This window comes from Phalangium opilio, unplaced genomic scaffold (genome assembly GCF_054372755.1).
Source record: "Phalangium opilio isolate 3A_F unplaced genomic scaffold, DU_Popi_V2 ptg000009l_1, whole genome shotgun sequence".
Classification (NCBI taxonomy): Eukaryota; Metazoa; Arthropoda; class Arachnida; order Opiliones; family Phalangiidae; genus Phalangium; species Phalangium opilio.
In genome coordinates this window covers 578,124-591,521 of record NW_028324146.1, presented here as the reverse complement: position 1 = coordinate 591,521, position 13,398 = coordinate 578,124, and the positions used below count along the sequence as shown (strand labels likewise).

Here is a 13,398-nt window from a genome sequence, read left to right as displayed (position 1 = left end):
TTACATCAACTGGCCATTAATTCCGTCGTTCACAGTACAACCGGACATTCTCCCTTTTCCCTCCAATACGGTCGAGACCCTCGACTCCCATGGGATGTAGACGAGGAGGTTCGAGATTTTTCAGGCCTGCAAGCTGACGGGCCCGATATTACCTCTTATGAACGGGGGCCGTTACATGAACTCCAGCGGGTTCGCCAGGAGGCTGAAGAATTCTCAAGACTTGCTCAAATCAAGCAAAAATTTTACTACGACAGACATTATAACGGGTCCGAGATGGAAGTGGGCCAACTCGTATGGAAGAGAACCCATAAACTATCCCAAGCCGCTACCGGATTCACAGCCAAACTAGCACCTTCCTGGGAAGGCCCGTACCGCATTGTTGGTAAACATAGCCCGCTCACCTATGTCTTACGGCACGAACTATCCGGCGCCCCTGCTGGCACCTGGCACATAAATCAACTTAAATATTTCGTTACCCAGGATGATGATTCCCTGGATCCTTTGGTCATAGATGATGGGGACGATCATGTTGTCACTTCCGATCCGGAGGATGATGCAGCGACTACAACTGAGCTTTTACCGATTTTAACTAATAATTTAAATCCCTCTTTTAATTCAACCTCCAGTAGTTCTGCTGACCCCCAGTTATCACCCTCCACTACGGAACGCCGTGATCGTACCTCCTCTGAAAATGATGTTTCGCTCCTGGGAGATCCCGATAGCACCGATCTTGGCGACCAGGAAGAGGAAATTAGTCCCCTTCTCGTCCCCCTCAACTTGGGTTGGACAAGGGAAGTGGTCCGCCGAAAGGTGCCTTCTTCTTTGGGTCAAACCCATGACGTATATTATTACACACCAGGGCCGAAGAGGATAAAACTTCGCTCCTGGCCCGATTATAAGAATATATCCCATATTCATAGGGGATTTAACCGGGAGAATTTTAATTTCCGGCCCGAACCAACGCCTGGTGCATCTCCGACGCAGGAAATCTTTAGGGACGCTAATTAAAACCGAAGTCCCGTTTTAATTATATTTCTCTCTCAGGACATGGAACCGGACCCAGCTGGTGACCTTTTCGTCATTATCAGACGTAATGAGTGCCGCTCTGTCGGTATACGAACCAGTCCTCAACGCCTACGTCCTGTGAACCAGTCTCCTGATCCTTTTCCTCGCCCACGGTATTCGCGGGCTTACTCAGAGGCACATTCTCCTGGTTTTCGCCGTCGACATCCCCGACCTGCGTCGCCTGGATGTCCCCGATTTCCGTCGCCTAGACGTCATCGAATTCCGTCGCCTAGACGTCATCGATCTCCGTCGCCTAGACGTCATCGATCTCCGTCGCCTAGACGTCCCCGATTTCTATCGTCTCGACGCTCTCGATCTCCGCCGTCCTGCGAACATTGTGGTCTTCAAGACCATCGGCGCCCTCAGTGCCCTTATTATCCGTTGCCAAGGTCCGGCAGTCAGGAATGCCCTTACTGTTCTTTCGCGGGGCATAATGACCGGGCCTGTCCAAGGTTTCGCCGATGTTACCGTTGCCGCCGACATGGACATCTCGCCAGTGCGTGCCCACACCCTCGGCGTGTTCTGAGACAAAATCCCCAGCGTCGGCTATGGGGTCTGCCGACCTTGCCGCCAGAACGGCTGCCGGAACGATGTCGCCCCTTCTATTGAACTTATTGGACTTCGGCAATTTAATTCTTCCTAACCTTTGTTTATCTTTTGTTTACTTAAATAATTTTGTTGGCTTGTGTTATTTTGGAAACGATAATATTTGATTAGTGGACGGACTGGTCTCGGCGAATAGGGGGAATATGTAAGCAGACAGTCGAGCAGACGACGATTGTGACGTCATCTGCTCGACTGTGTGACGTGCCTCCTACTATAAATAGGAGAGAACGATTAGAGAAGGAGGCAGTTGCTACCGGGTATTAGCAGAGACCAGTTCGGGTTTTTTGTAATAATTAAGTGCGGGAAGAATATTTAATCGAGTTTGTGTTTTAATATTGATACCGCACTTGTGAATAAAAGGAAAGTTCTTACGATATAAAAAGGTAACTTTATTCAATTTATAAACGCACGATGTATGCTCTAGCCTTTTGGTCCGTTACATATGGTGGCAGTTCAACAGCAGTTTTAGCTGATTGATATGCCAAGTACCGGCCAAGGCGCCTGACTCTAAATCCATGATAACATAGGAAACTGGGGATATCTTCTCGACTACTCTATAGGGACCCTCCCAAGCTGGAGCTAACTTAGCCGAGAACTTAGCTGCAGCGTTCGACAGGCTATGTCCTACTTTCCACACTAACTGCCCCACTTCTAGTTCACCATCGGAATAGTTCCGATCATAAAAGCGTTTTTGTTTAGCGCTCGCTTGCTCATTCATCTCCTGTGCAAAGTCAATGGACAGTTGCCATTCCCGGAGTGGCCCATCCTCATAACCCCTTATTTCTCCTTCTATGTCCTCAGGGACTCCGGCAAATGTACGCTCATCCCAGGGTAACGTCGGCTCATAACCATGATGTAAATAAAACGGAGATGAACCAGTGGAAGTATGTATGGCACTGTTAATGGCCAACTGAATAAGGGGCAAGCTTTCGTCCCACTTCGTATGGACATTCCCGGTATAAATACTCATTATTTCACCTATAACCCTGTTTGCTCGTTCTGTCATATTCGCCTGGGGATGATAAGGGGATGTGAATTTTAACTGAATTTTTAACATGTGACATAAGCGCTTCCATAAGACAGATATGAACTGAGGTCCATTGTCCGACAATAACGCTGTCATCGTACCATGACGTGAAACATACTGTAATAAAATCTTACATAATATAGGGGCGGTAACACTGCGTGCCGGGAATAGCTCTACATACTTGGTAAAATAATCTACTATTACCACTAAGAACCTATTCTGGGATTTCGTTACTGGTAAAGGACCCATAATATCAATCCCCACCAAGTCCCCGGGATGGATTTTATGAGAAGGGATCATTAAACCTGGTTTCTTAGTATTCCTACTCTTGTATCTCTGACACGTTTCACAACCCCGGACGTAGTCTTGAACCAGGGAATACAACTTAGGATGGTAGTATTTAGCTTGCACCCGTTTATACGTAGCGGTGCGACCTCTATGACCCGAGAGTGGGTGGTCATGATAGGCTTGACATATGCGTGGCACTATTGCGGTAGGAATAACTACCTTTTCCGGTTGAAAACCCTGGGCTATCCGGTATAACATGTCATCTTTTAGTACATATAATTTTGACGCCTTTCCATTTTCTAAGTCCTGTCTAATAGACTGCCAGTACGGATCACTAGCCTGTGCTAACTTAATATCTGCCTTAGTTGCCACGTCTAACGGGAGACCTAACGCTACCGGGTTACACGATACCATATTGACCCGGACGTCCTGGCCCTCTGAACCGGGCGACTGAACTATGTCGTCCGTTTCTAAAACCTTTGGACTGACAGTGTCCAAATCAGATACCGGGCATCGAGATAAGGCATCGGCAACCACGTTTTCCCTTCCCGATTTATGCAAGATTTCAAACGGCATAAACTCCTGTAGTTCCAAAGCCCATCGCATTAGCCTGCTCTTTTTATCTTTTAACCTCAACAACCAACATAAGGCCCGGTGATCTGATAGGACGGCAAATTCCCTGCCCTCTATATAATGGCGAAATTTACGAACGGCTTCTACGACCGCTAAGGCTTCCTGTTCTGGGGTACTATATTTTAATTCTGGGGGTCTTAAAAGGCGACTGGTATATGCAAGGGGTACTTCTACTTCCCCTTGGATCTGGGTTAACATACCCCCAATACCGATGCCACTTGCATCCGTGGTAACGATAAACTTTCCATCCGGGGTTGGGGCCTGTAACATAGCTGCATCCGCGATAGCCTGCTTTAAACTCTGATAAGATTTCTCCTCTTCGTCACCCCACCGCCATCGCTGATGCTTACGCTTTAATTGATTAAGAGGGGCCGTAAGATCCGCGAAATGAGGGATAAACCTGGAGTGAAAAACACACATTCCCAAAAAGGATGAAACCTGTTTCATTGTTCGTGGTCTGGGAAAATTCTTAATGACTTCTACTTTCTCCGGGTCAATCTGTACACCCTGCGCACTTACAACATAGCCGAGTACCGCAACCTTAGAAACACCAAAACTCGATTTTCTTAAATTCAGAGTTAAACCGGCGTGTTTCAGCTGAGAAAACACATACCGCAGAGCTTCCAGGTGTTCCTCCCAGCTAGCATTAGCAATGACAATGTCATCCAGGTATACACCAACCCCAAATCGTCTCGCATATTTTAAAACTTTCTTCATTAATCGGGAGAAAGTTGATGGGGCATTCTTTAAACCGAACGGCATCACTAGCCATTCAAATTTCCCCTCCCTAGTAACAAAAGCTGTTTTCTCGATATCATCCGGGTGCATCTCTACCTGCCAGTATCCTGATTTTAGGTCCAGCTTAGTGATATATTTAGGCTTTCCCATAGAATCTATGATATCTTCAATACGGGGCACCGGGTAGGGATCATCTACCGTAACACTATTCAATCGGGTAACGTCTATACACATTCGCTTCTCTGTTGTGTTTTTCTTCCCCACCACGATAGTAGGCGACGCCCAAGGACTATCGGAAGGCCGGATTAAACCCTGTTGCAACAAGTCCCTGACCTGATTATCTATTTCCTCATTAGCCATACGGCTATGGTTATAAGGTTGTCGGTGGATAGGGACAGTCCCCGGTTTTAATTTGATACGGTGTTGTAAGAGGTGAGTTCGACCCGAGCGACCGGAGAAAAGAGAGGAGAATTCTTGACATATTTTGATTAAGTCCCCTACTTCTTGTTCCGTCAAAGGACCCATATTTAACTGGGCCACGTCAACTGTCCCAGTGTCGAGTCCTTGGCTCTGGGTGAACCCGGGCGCATGATCTCTCAAATAAATAAGGGGAAGAGTATATCCACAATACCGGAATTCGTTACGTTCATGGTCGATACTAGCGCGCAGCTCGTCCAATAAGTCCATTCCCAGGATAATAGGGAATTCTATATCTTCTAGGACGTGAAAGCGTACCGGTATGGTTCCCATTTGCCTCCCCAAATCTATCTCTAAATCAATATAACCGACAGAAGTCGTAGTTATACCCCTTTGTACGCCCCTAACCCTTTTCGACTGAGGGACCATTAACGCCAGAACTCCTAATTTATGTGCAAAGTCCCAGGAAATAATACTGTGGTCTGCCCCACTATCAAGAAAAGCAATACATGGTTGACAAGCAATCTGAATCGCTATTCCCTTAAGTCGACTGTTGTTAACCTGATCCCCCGGGACGGAATTAAAATGAATCGGGTCTTGTGTATTTCGGCGCACATCCTGAGACCCATACAGGATGCGTCCTAAGCATTTCCCGCACCTGGTGCCGGACCTTGGGGGGGCACAGGTGGAAGTGCGGGTAAATTTCTCGGATGCGTTGGGCGAGGAGGTGTTCCTGCAGGTCTGGGGCAGTCCCGACGAAGATGGCTAAAACTACCACACCGATAGCAAGCCTGGGATAGTGGTGGTCTATTTGAACCACTCGTCTGTCCGGTATTACTGCCCGTGGTCCCGGTAGGACCGGAAAAACGTACCCTTGGGCTGGGATTTGAAGGATTACCCCCTGTTCCACCCTGGGCATACCTTCGGTCTAAACCACTCTGGATACGGCTAAACTCTTGCTGCACTTGGGTCATGGTACGGCATAAACCTACCGGCAACAGCAAGGTGATTTCTGGTAAAACATTGGTAGTTAAAACCTCGACTAATTCACGTTCTGAAATTGGCTCCAACAAGGTCTCGTTCAACTGCATGACTCGTCTACGAAATGAATGTAGGTCTTCACCCATACCCTGTTTTAAATTATAGAGGGTGATCCTAATTTCCCTGTCTCTTCGGGAGGACAAATATTCTTGGGTGAATTGTTGAACGAAATATCCCCAATCCCCGGGGTGACTAGCATGGCGGCTAAGATTTTTCCACCAGTTAAGAGCATCTTCCTTTAGGGATAAGGGTATAAATAAGTCTATGTCCTGAGCTGTAAACCTATGATACCGAATAAACATTTCCATTTGACATAAATATTCTTTGGGATCCTCCCTACCCGAAAAACTAGGCAACATAATGGCTGGTCCCAGAACCGGGTTATAACGCGTGCCACTGGCTGGGGTGGCCACTATCTGTACCGGGGTAATGGGGTTCACCGGCGGTGGTGTAGTAGTTCCAGACACTCTATGAGTTACTCGGGGCGGCGTTAGTGGCTGATTGCTCACCGGAACCTGTTGAGCGAGGGCAGCAGGGGGTGATGGATTAACCCCCATGGTCCTATACGTTACTCGAGGTGGTGTTTGAGGTGGAATGACCACCGGGATATTCTGAGCCGGCGTGGCAGGGGGTGAGGGGTTGGTCCCCATCGTCCTACGAGGTATCGGAGGTGGTGTGCGAGGTGGAATGACCACCGGAACCTGCTGAACGAGGGCAGCAGGGGGTGATGGATTAACCCCCATAGTCCTATACGTTACCCGAGGTGGTGTGTTAGGCGGATTGCCCACCGGAATATTCTGAGCTGGTGTAGCAGGGGGAGAGGGGTTGGTCCCCATCGTCCTACGAATTACAGGAGGTGGTGTTCGAGGTGGATTGACCACCGGAATATGCTGAATTAAAGCAGCAGGGGGTGAGGGATTGGTCCCTATCGTCCTATGAATTACTGGAGGTGGTGTTTGATGCTGATTGACCACCGGAATATGCGGAGCCGGTGAAGTATTGGTTCCGATAACTCTACGCATTACAAAACATGATGGTTGGGGAAAATTGCCTACAGAAATATTCTGAGCCAGAGGGGCATGGGGAGAGGTATTAGTTCCCATAGCCCGATGCGTCACACGAGGCGGTGTTTGAAAATGATTGGCTCTTGGTAGTTGAACTAAAACTAGGGGAGAGGTATTAGTACCCATTACTCTGTGAGTTACCCGAGGTGGTGTTCGTTGTGGATTAACCACCAGAATATGCTGAGATCGAAGAACAGGGCCCCTACCCGAGCTATTACCGGATGCTACCATGTTAGGGGCTTCCTCCCGAAGATTACGATTTCTTGACCCAGCCAGAATAATAGATACGGCACCCTGATTCCTTGGGGTTGCGAAAGGGGTTTGATTAACAGCTCCCTGCTGGACGACGGGAAAAGGGGGGGCCGAGGCTAATACCTGTCTCTGATGCAAGGGCGATGAGGTTCTTAGAGGGGGGGCCCTTAAAGGGGATAAAGGGGTAACTCCCCGCGGTGGCTCCCGAAATGGCTCACCCGTCCCTAAATCATCACGAAATTGACCTACACGGGCCCGAATTCTTTCGGCTTCAATCCTAGCCCAGTTTTGCCAGGCTTTACGCTGTTGAACATCGACAGCGTCTAACTCGGAGGGTCGTAAGACACTAGCCGACCGGGATAATATACTAGAAGTTGCCCTCTGGGGGGGTCCTGAGCCCTTAAGGCCCTGATATTCTAAATCACAATCCTTAAGGAACCGGTCCATTAGGTCAAAAGAGCCGGGATGCGCTTGCGCCTGACACCCCGCGCCAGGGGTTAATGTTAGGGGTATGGGAGGCCCAGTCTGTTTAATATTGCCAATTGGCAGCTGGGGATTAATACCTTGACGAGGCGGGGGTATATTAAATCCATGTAACGGGGTATGTCGATTATAACCCACGGTAGTACTGATTTCCCGTAATATCAAAAGACCCACATAACCCAGGGTAACAGTAACCGCAAATGGAATAATATACGGGAGAATTAATTGATCCAAAAGAAAATAAAGCCCCATTTTGGATATCGATAAAAGCCAATTAAATAAATTCAATACAAAAAAAGTCCAAGGCCCAAGTTGGCGGCCCCTGGAGATAGGCTAAACCTAAGCGCAATGACTCAGCCCGTGATAATAATGACCGAGGCTTAAGGTAAATGGTTCACAGAACCGCGGTTAATTTTATACAACAAAGTATTTCTAGGTAAGAATTAAATCCATCGCCTTACCGAAAAAATTGTTGATCAGTTAATAAGGCAATAATAACAAAAACGGGTCTTCGTAGTCGGACGCAAAAATCTTATGATACGATATCAATCGCGGTCAACGTGGAATGGCTTCCGACAGATAAAGTAAATTCCGTCACAAGGAGAAATTTAAGCCCCGCCCTATCACGCGGTCCCACGAAAAAGAGAGAGAGACTACTGGGGAAGCCTACACAACTCCTTTGCTCACGCTTACCGGGGCAAACATACGGAGTATACAAAAACCGAGTAAAGAAATACGTAAGATTGACTTATCGTCGTAGAGTCCTGGGTGTCCGTGCTGGTAGAGTGTTCCCGATGTCTGCGGAACACCCTCAAAGATCCCCCCAGGCCGGATCAGGGGCTCACTGTAGGGTGTTCCAATCCCACGTTGTGCAGAAGGAACACACTAAGATGCACATCAGCCCACAAGTCCAGTCGTATACCAATAAGTTCACTCGGTGAAAAGACGTCCGTATAAAACGCAAGTCCGTATTAAACACAAAATCCGGGAGATAAAGGCGCGAAATTCAAAAGTTATGTCCTCACTCGGGGCACCAATTGTAATCGCGCGCTCTCGTTGATACCCGAAATCACACGACTACGTAGTTTCACTTAATTAGTTATATTTATTTTCACATCAATCCGGTTAATTTCTATTTACAATCCGTTAGTACAATTAATATTTAAACAATCCGTGAAATAACATTCAAACAAGTAAATAAAGCTAATTTATATCACAAAAGGTATTAACTGATCTTGATCCCGGTACCGCTCCAACTGCCCTGATTCCCGGGCTACCTTTGAATTTATCCCCTCTGGCCTCGGGGATCGTCCAATCCGGGGCTTGAGCAGACGACAGGTCCAAGGTTCAGTACTCCGGGAATGGGCGCCGTCTAGCGGGGATCCCTGGGGTTATTGTACCTTGCTCCATCTGGTGGTGAACCCTGGTAACGGGCTCCCCGTTACAACTGCCTTAGCCGCCATCTCCTGGGCAGACTGATCTTTCCCCTTTTTCTTGGCGTAGTAGCGAACACTACCTGCAATAATAACAGTTACTATTGTATGATTGATACAAATTTTTAAGCTTTCATTTTTTTAAACTTACTCTTAATAGCCGAAACCTTTTGTGGAGTAAGAGATGGCCTCGCTTCTAACGCCTTAGTTTTTTTTGAACCTATTTGACGATGTTCCTGTCAAGCTTCTATAATGAAACTCCCCGTTAGATTTATTTGGAACACTTAGGATTGTGCAAAAGAGTTCAATTCATTTACACCTTATAACACTTTGTACATTCTGACATTTCAATATGAATTTGTGAGAAACTGAGAATGACACAAAAGCCTCCCAAAAAAAGCACACACACACCCACACCCACACTTGAAACATTAACATTAAAAATATGGCACAAGCAAAATGGTTTCAATCCACTTTTTTAATCTACAGAGTTTTTGAAAAACTATATGTTAAAGGGAGGGTAAGCGCGTTATGTAGGGGTGGAGCCTTTAGTAAGCTTCTCTCTTGCATTTTGATGGAAGATAAAATTCAGAGAGAAGCTTACTATTTTTGACTTGTATATGGATTTAAAAAACAAGTAATTTGATCTAAACAGATCCATGATAATTATGATGTGGAACTCATAATTTTTCCAAAGACCTATTCGCTTTTAAGAATTTAAGAGAAAAAATATCATACTTTTACTGCGCATCTCCTCGTCATCACTAGACATATCATCTGGTAACAATTTAAGAGTTAATTTATTAGAAATTGAGACTATATAGGGAAGTCTACTCTTGTGTGTTAGAAGAAACTTACCGTAATTTACTCTCACTAACCCACCATCTCTCATCATCCCTTGGGGCTCATGATCTCTTATGCCTTTGACTATCTCTTGAGGTTCATTATCACTAATCATCGTTTTACGTTCATCACTAATCATCGTCAATATAACTTATCAAAAATGTCTCGTTCATTTCTAATGAATACGTTTCTAAAGGATATCCACCACTTTTCTAAAGGTAAAAACTACTTTTATGTCGTTTTAGAGATTCTAAAAATTCAAACTCTGAAAACAAGGGCCAAGGCTTAGCGAGTAGCAGTACTTTAGAAGCTTCAAAAACGTGATAAAGTTGTTCTTACCATTAGAAAATTGCTGAATATCCTTTAGAAACCTATTTGAAGCAAGATTTAATCGGATTTCATGAATTAATTCCAATAATAACGCTGAAATTGAGTCGAGTTGAGTTTATCGAGCGTTGTAGCGGGCTAAACCTTGACCAGAGAAACGAGCATGGCCATGGAGGAAGGATACGAGCTATGGGCTCTTTAGGAGAGCCTGGAGGGGCCAACTAATAGGCGCGCGAGAAGCCAAAAAGGGTCACGGTGGCGCCGCCAGACGGCGAGTAAAGTAACTAAAGTTTTAATAAAAATTCAAAACCATGTCAAGAACAACAAATCGAAACATGTGGTTAATAATTGATTGCATCGCTCCTAACTCCAAAAATAATAAAGGAAATGCTAGAGATTTGTCTTTTTTCCGATTTCCCAAAAATACCTGTTTTTTCACACGTTATAGAGCCATAATTTGTTTGAACTTTAGTTACTTTACTCGCCGTCTGGCGGCGCCACCGTGACCCTTTTTGGCTTCTCGCGCGCCTACTAGTTGGCCTCTCCTATAGAGTCCAATAGAGTTCCCTGTTGGAAACCAATTGGAAATGAAAAGGACTTTAATTTGAAAACATGACCAATAGAGTTCCCTATTGGAAACCTATTGGGAATTAAAAGGAACTTAATTTGAAAACATGACCAATACATGTCCAATAGAGTTTCCTATTGGAAACCTATTGGGAATTAAAAGGAACTTAATTTGAAAACATGACCAATACATGTCCAATAGAGTTCCCTATTGGAAACCTATTGGGAATTAAAAGGAACTTAATTTGAAAACATGCCCAATACATGTCCAATAGAGTTCCCTATTGGAAACCTATTGGGAATTAAAAGGACCTTAATTTGCAAAAATGACCAATACATGTCCAATAGAGTTCCCTATTGGAAACCTATTGGATATGTAATGGTCTTGAAATGGCAAGAAACCCCAATTCATTCCCAATAGAATTTCCAATCGGATGGTTATCGGAATGAAATGGACTTCTATTGGCAGATCATTTCCTATAGGTCGCCAATAGAAATCTTCAAACACCAATAGGATCGAATTTGTCACCGATTGGTTTCCAATCATTTTTTCCACTAGGGGCTTAACATGAAACGTAAGTTACGTAACTTCCGCAGCTAACGATCGAGGAAACCAAAGTTAAAGTTGATTTTACATATAAACACGTGATTTCCTTTATAGAATATTAATTGTTTTGCGTTTAATTCCTTCTGAACTAATTAATTAAGGTTATTAAAATTAAAATTTTTGACAAGCACGACACGAATTAGGCATCTCGAATATCACTCTGTTCGGTTTCAAATAAATTTGTAAATAATTTTAGATAGATAAAACTTGTTGGAGGGAATGTAAAATAATATCTAATACATTATTGTAAATCTAATATATTTTGTATTATGTTCAATATTCACTCACTTATTGTAAGGTTTTTGGGGGAGGGTCATTTTGCTACGAGGTTCCTTTAAAATCATCACCTGTTTGTACACGACCTGTTTAGTTTGGAAATAATTCAATACGTATTCTACGCATGCGCGTGTTGAATTTTAGAGCTTATTAATTCATATTAATCCGTAGATTATAAATATTTTCACATGTATTCTATGGTGGTACAATTAATGGGAGAGGCTAATAGTTTGCCACGCCCATTTTATTCCTGTACATCGTATTCTGTGTAAAATTTTATAAATACTTATTATTTCCATGAAAGAGGGTATTGTACTATCACGAGATTTTTGTATTATACATATTGCGATGTGTTGAACCTGAATGGGAGGGGTTAAGCCTTTGCTCCGCCCACTTTAGCCCAGCACATTGGATTCCGAGTAAAAAAACTATGAATTTATATGGCATAAACTGGACATTGGCCATTCCTTATGTGTAGAACTTGAATGGGATATTATTACCAAGCAATGGTCAAAACTGGACATGTGTAGAACTTGAATGGGAGGGGCTATGAGTTTGTAACGCCTACTTTAGCCCATCACATCGTATTCCGAGTAAAAAAACTATGAATTTATATGGCCTAAACCGGACATTGGCCATTCCTTATGTGTAGAACTTGAATGGGATATTATTACCAAGCAATGGCCTAAACCGGACATTGGCCATTCCTTATGTGTAGAACTTGAATGGGATATTATTACCAAGCAATGGTCAAAACCGGACATGTGTAGAACTTGAATGGGAGGGGCTATAACTTTGTACCGCCTACTTTAGCACACCACAGCGTATTCTATGAAAAACTTTATAAATTCGCGTTACTACCAAGAAATTGGGGGATTTTTCTTTTTTCAACTCCAACAGGTATTTGAACTTAAATGGGAGGGGCTAAGCTTTTGACCAGCCCATTCTAGTCCGGCACGTCGTATTGCGAGAGAAAATCGCTGAAATTTTTTATTATAGTTAAAGAAGTGACAGATTTTTTAGAGTGCAAAGATGTTGGTCAAACATTGAGTTTTGACCGCTCCCATTATGTATTTTATTTCGAAATGAAAACATGGCCGCTAAATACATGAAGTTAAACATGAAAAGAAATCACGTGTAGTCTCTTATAAATTAAGTTTACAGTTTGAGTTTTTGTGCAAGGTTAAACTTATGAAGATGGAAATTCAAAGGGGCAAAGGCTTTGGGAGAGAAGACAGATTAATAAAACGTCATCGTGACCTTTGGGGGCGTGGCCAAACATTACAGAAACGGGAAAAATAAATCTCGTCAAAATAACTAAACACAAATGAAGTCGAAAATACCGATGTTAAATTTTTCAATTAAACTAGAATATAATTACTGGCCGTTAGTGACCAATGAAAGACCTCGCATGACGTCATCATGACGTACGTTTTTTCAAACCAAAATAGGCCACAATTCTTGTGGACTTTTTAGTAGGGTAATAATATTGAAATAAATCCCTTGTTATTTACGTGTAAATTAGAGCACCCGTTTTAGAATTGAAGGCAAAACGTATGTAATTAGTTAAGTGTAATTTCTGGTTCGTGGAAATGTGTTTTATAAGGCCGCGTAGTAAGGAAATCATTTTTGACACATTTTTCAAATGTCTTAATTGCTTTATTTTTTTGTATATTTGCTTATCAAAAAAAGGTCGTTCAGATTTAATATTACAAATAATAAAATCAAACA

The 13,398-nt window shown here is 43.8% G+C and overlaps 1 protein-coding gene across 2 annotated transcripts; it reads right to left on the bottom strand.

The window, feature by feature from the left end:
- Positions 1-5,208: 5,208 nt before the first annotated feature.
- On the bottom strand, positions 5,209-11,352 carry LOC149712180 (uncharacterized). Of its 2 annotated transcripts, XM_089844951.1 has the most exons (5): positions 10,230-11,352; positions 9,906-10,155; positions 9,786-9,824; positions 9,199-9,294; positions 5,209-9,130 (listed from the first exon to the last, which is right to left on the bottom strand). In XM_089844951.1, exon 5 carries the CDS (start codon positions 7,864-7,866, stop codon positions 5,416-5,418), a length of 2,451 nt encoding a protein of 816 aa, XP_089701077.1. In that variant the 5' UTR covers positions 7,867-9,130; positions 9,199-9,294; positions 9,786-9,824; positions 9,906-10,155; positions 10,230-11,352; the 3' UTR covers positions 5,209-5,415. The 2 variants fall into 2 exon arrangements, with proteins under 2 accessions (XP_089701077.1, XP_089701075.1); XM_089844949.1 differs by having other exon boundaries at positions 9,199-9,824; positions 9,906-10,102; positions 10,230-10,449.
- Between the last annotated feature and the right edge of the window lie 2,046 nt (positions 11,353-13,398).

Excerpts from the sequence above, each read along its gene's own strand:
- LOC149712180 (XM_089844951.1), bottom strand. The coding sequence starts at position 7,866 with ATGGGGCTTTATTTTCTTTTGGATCAATTAATTCTCCCGTATATTATT.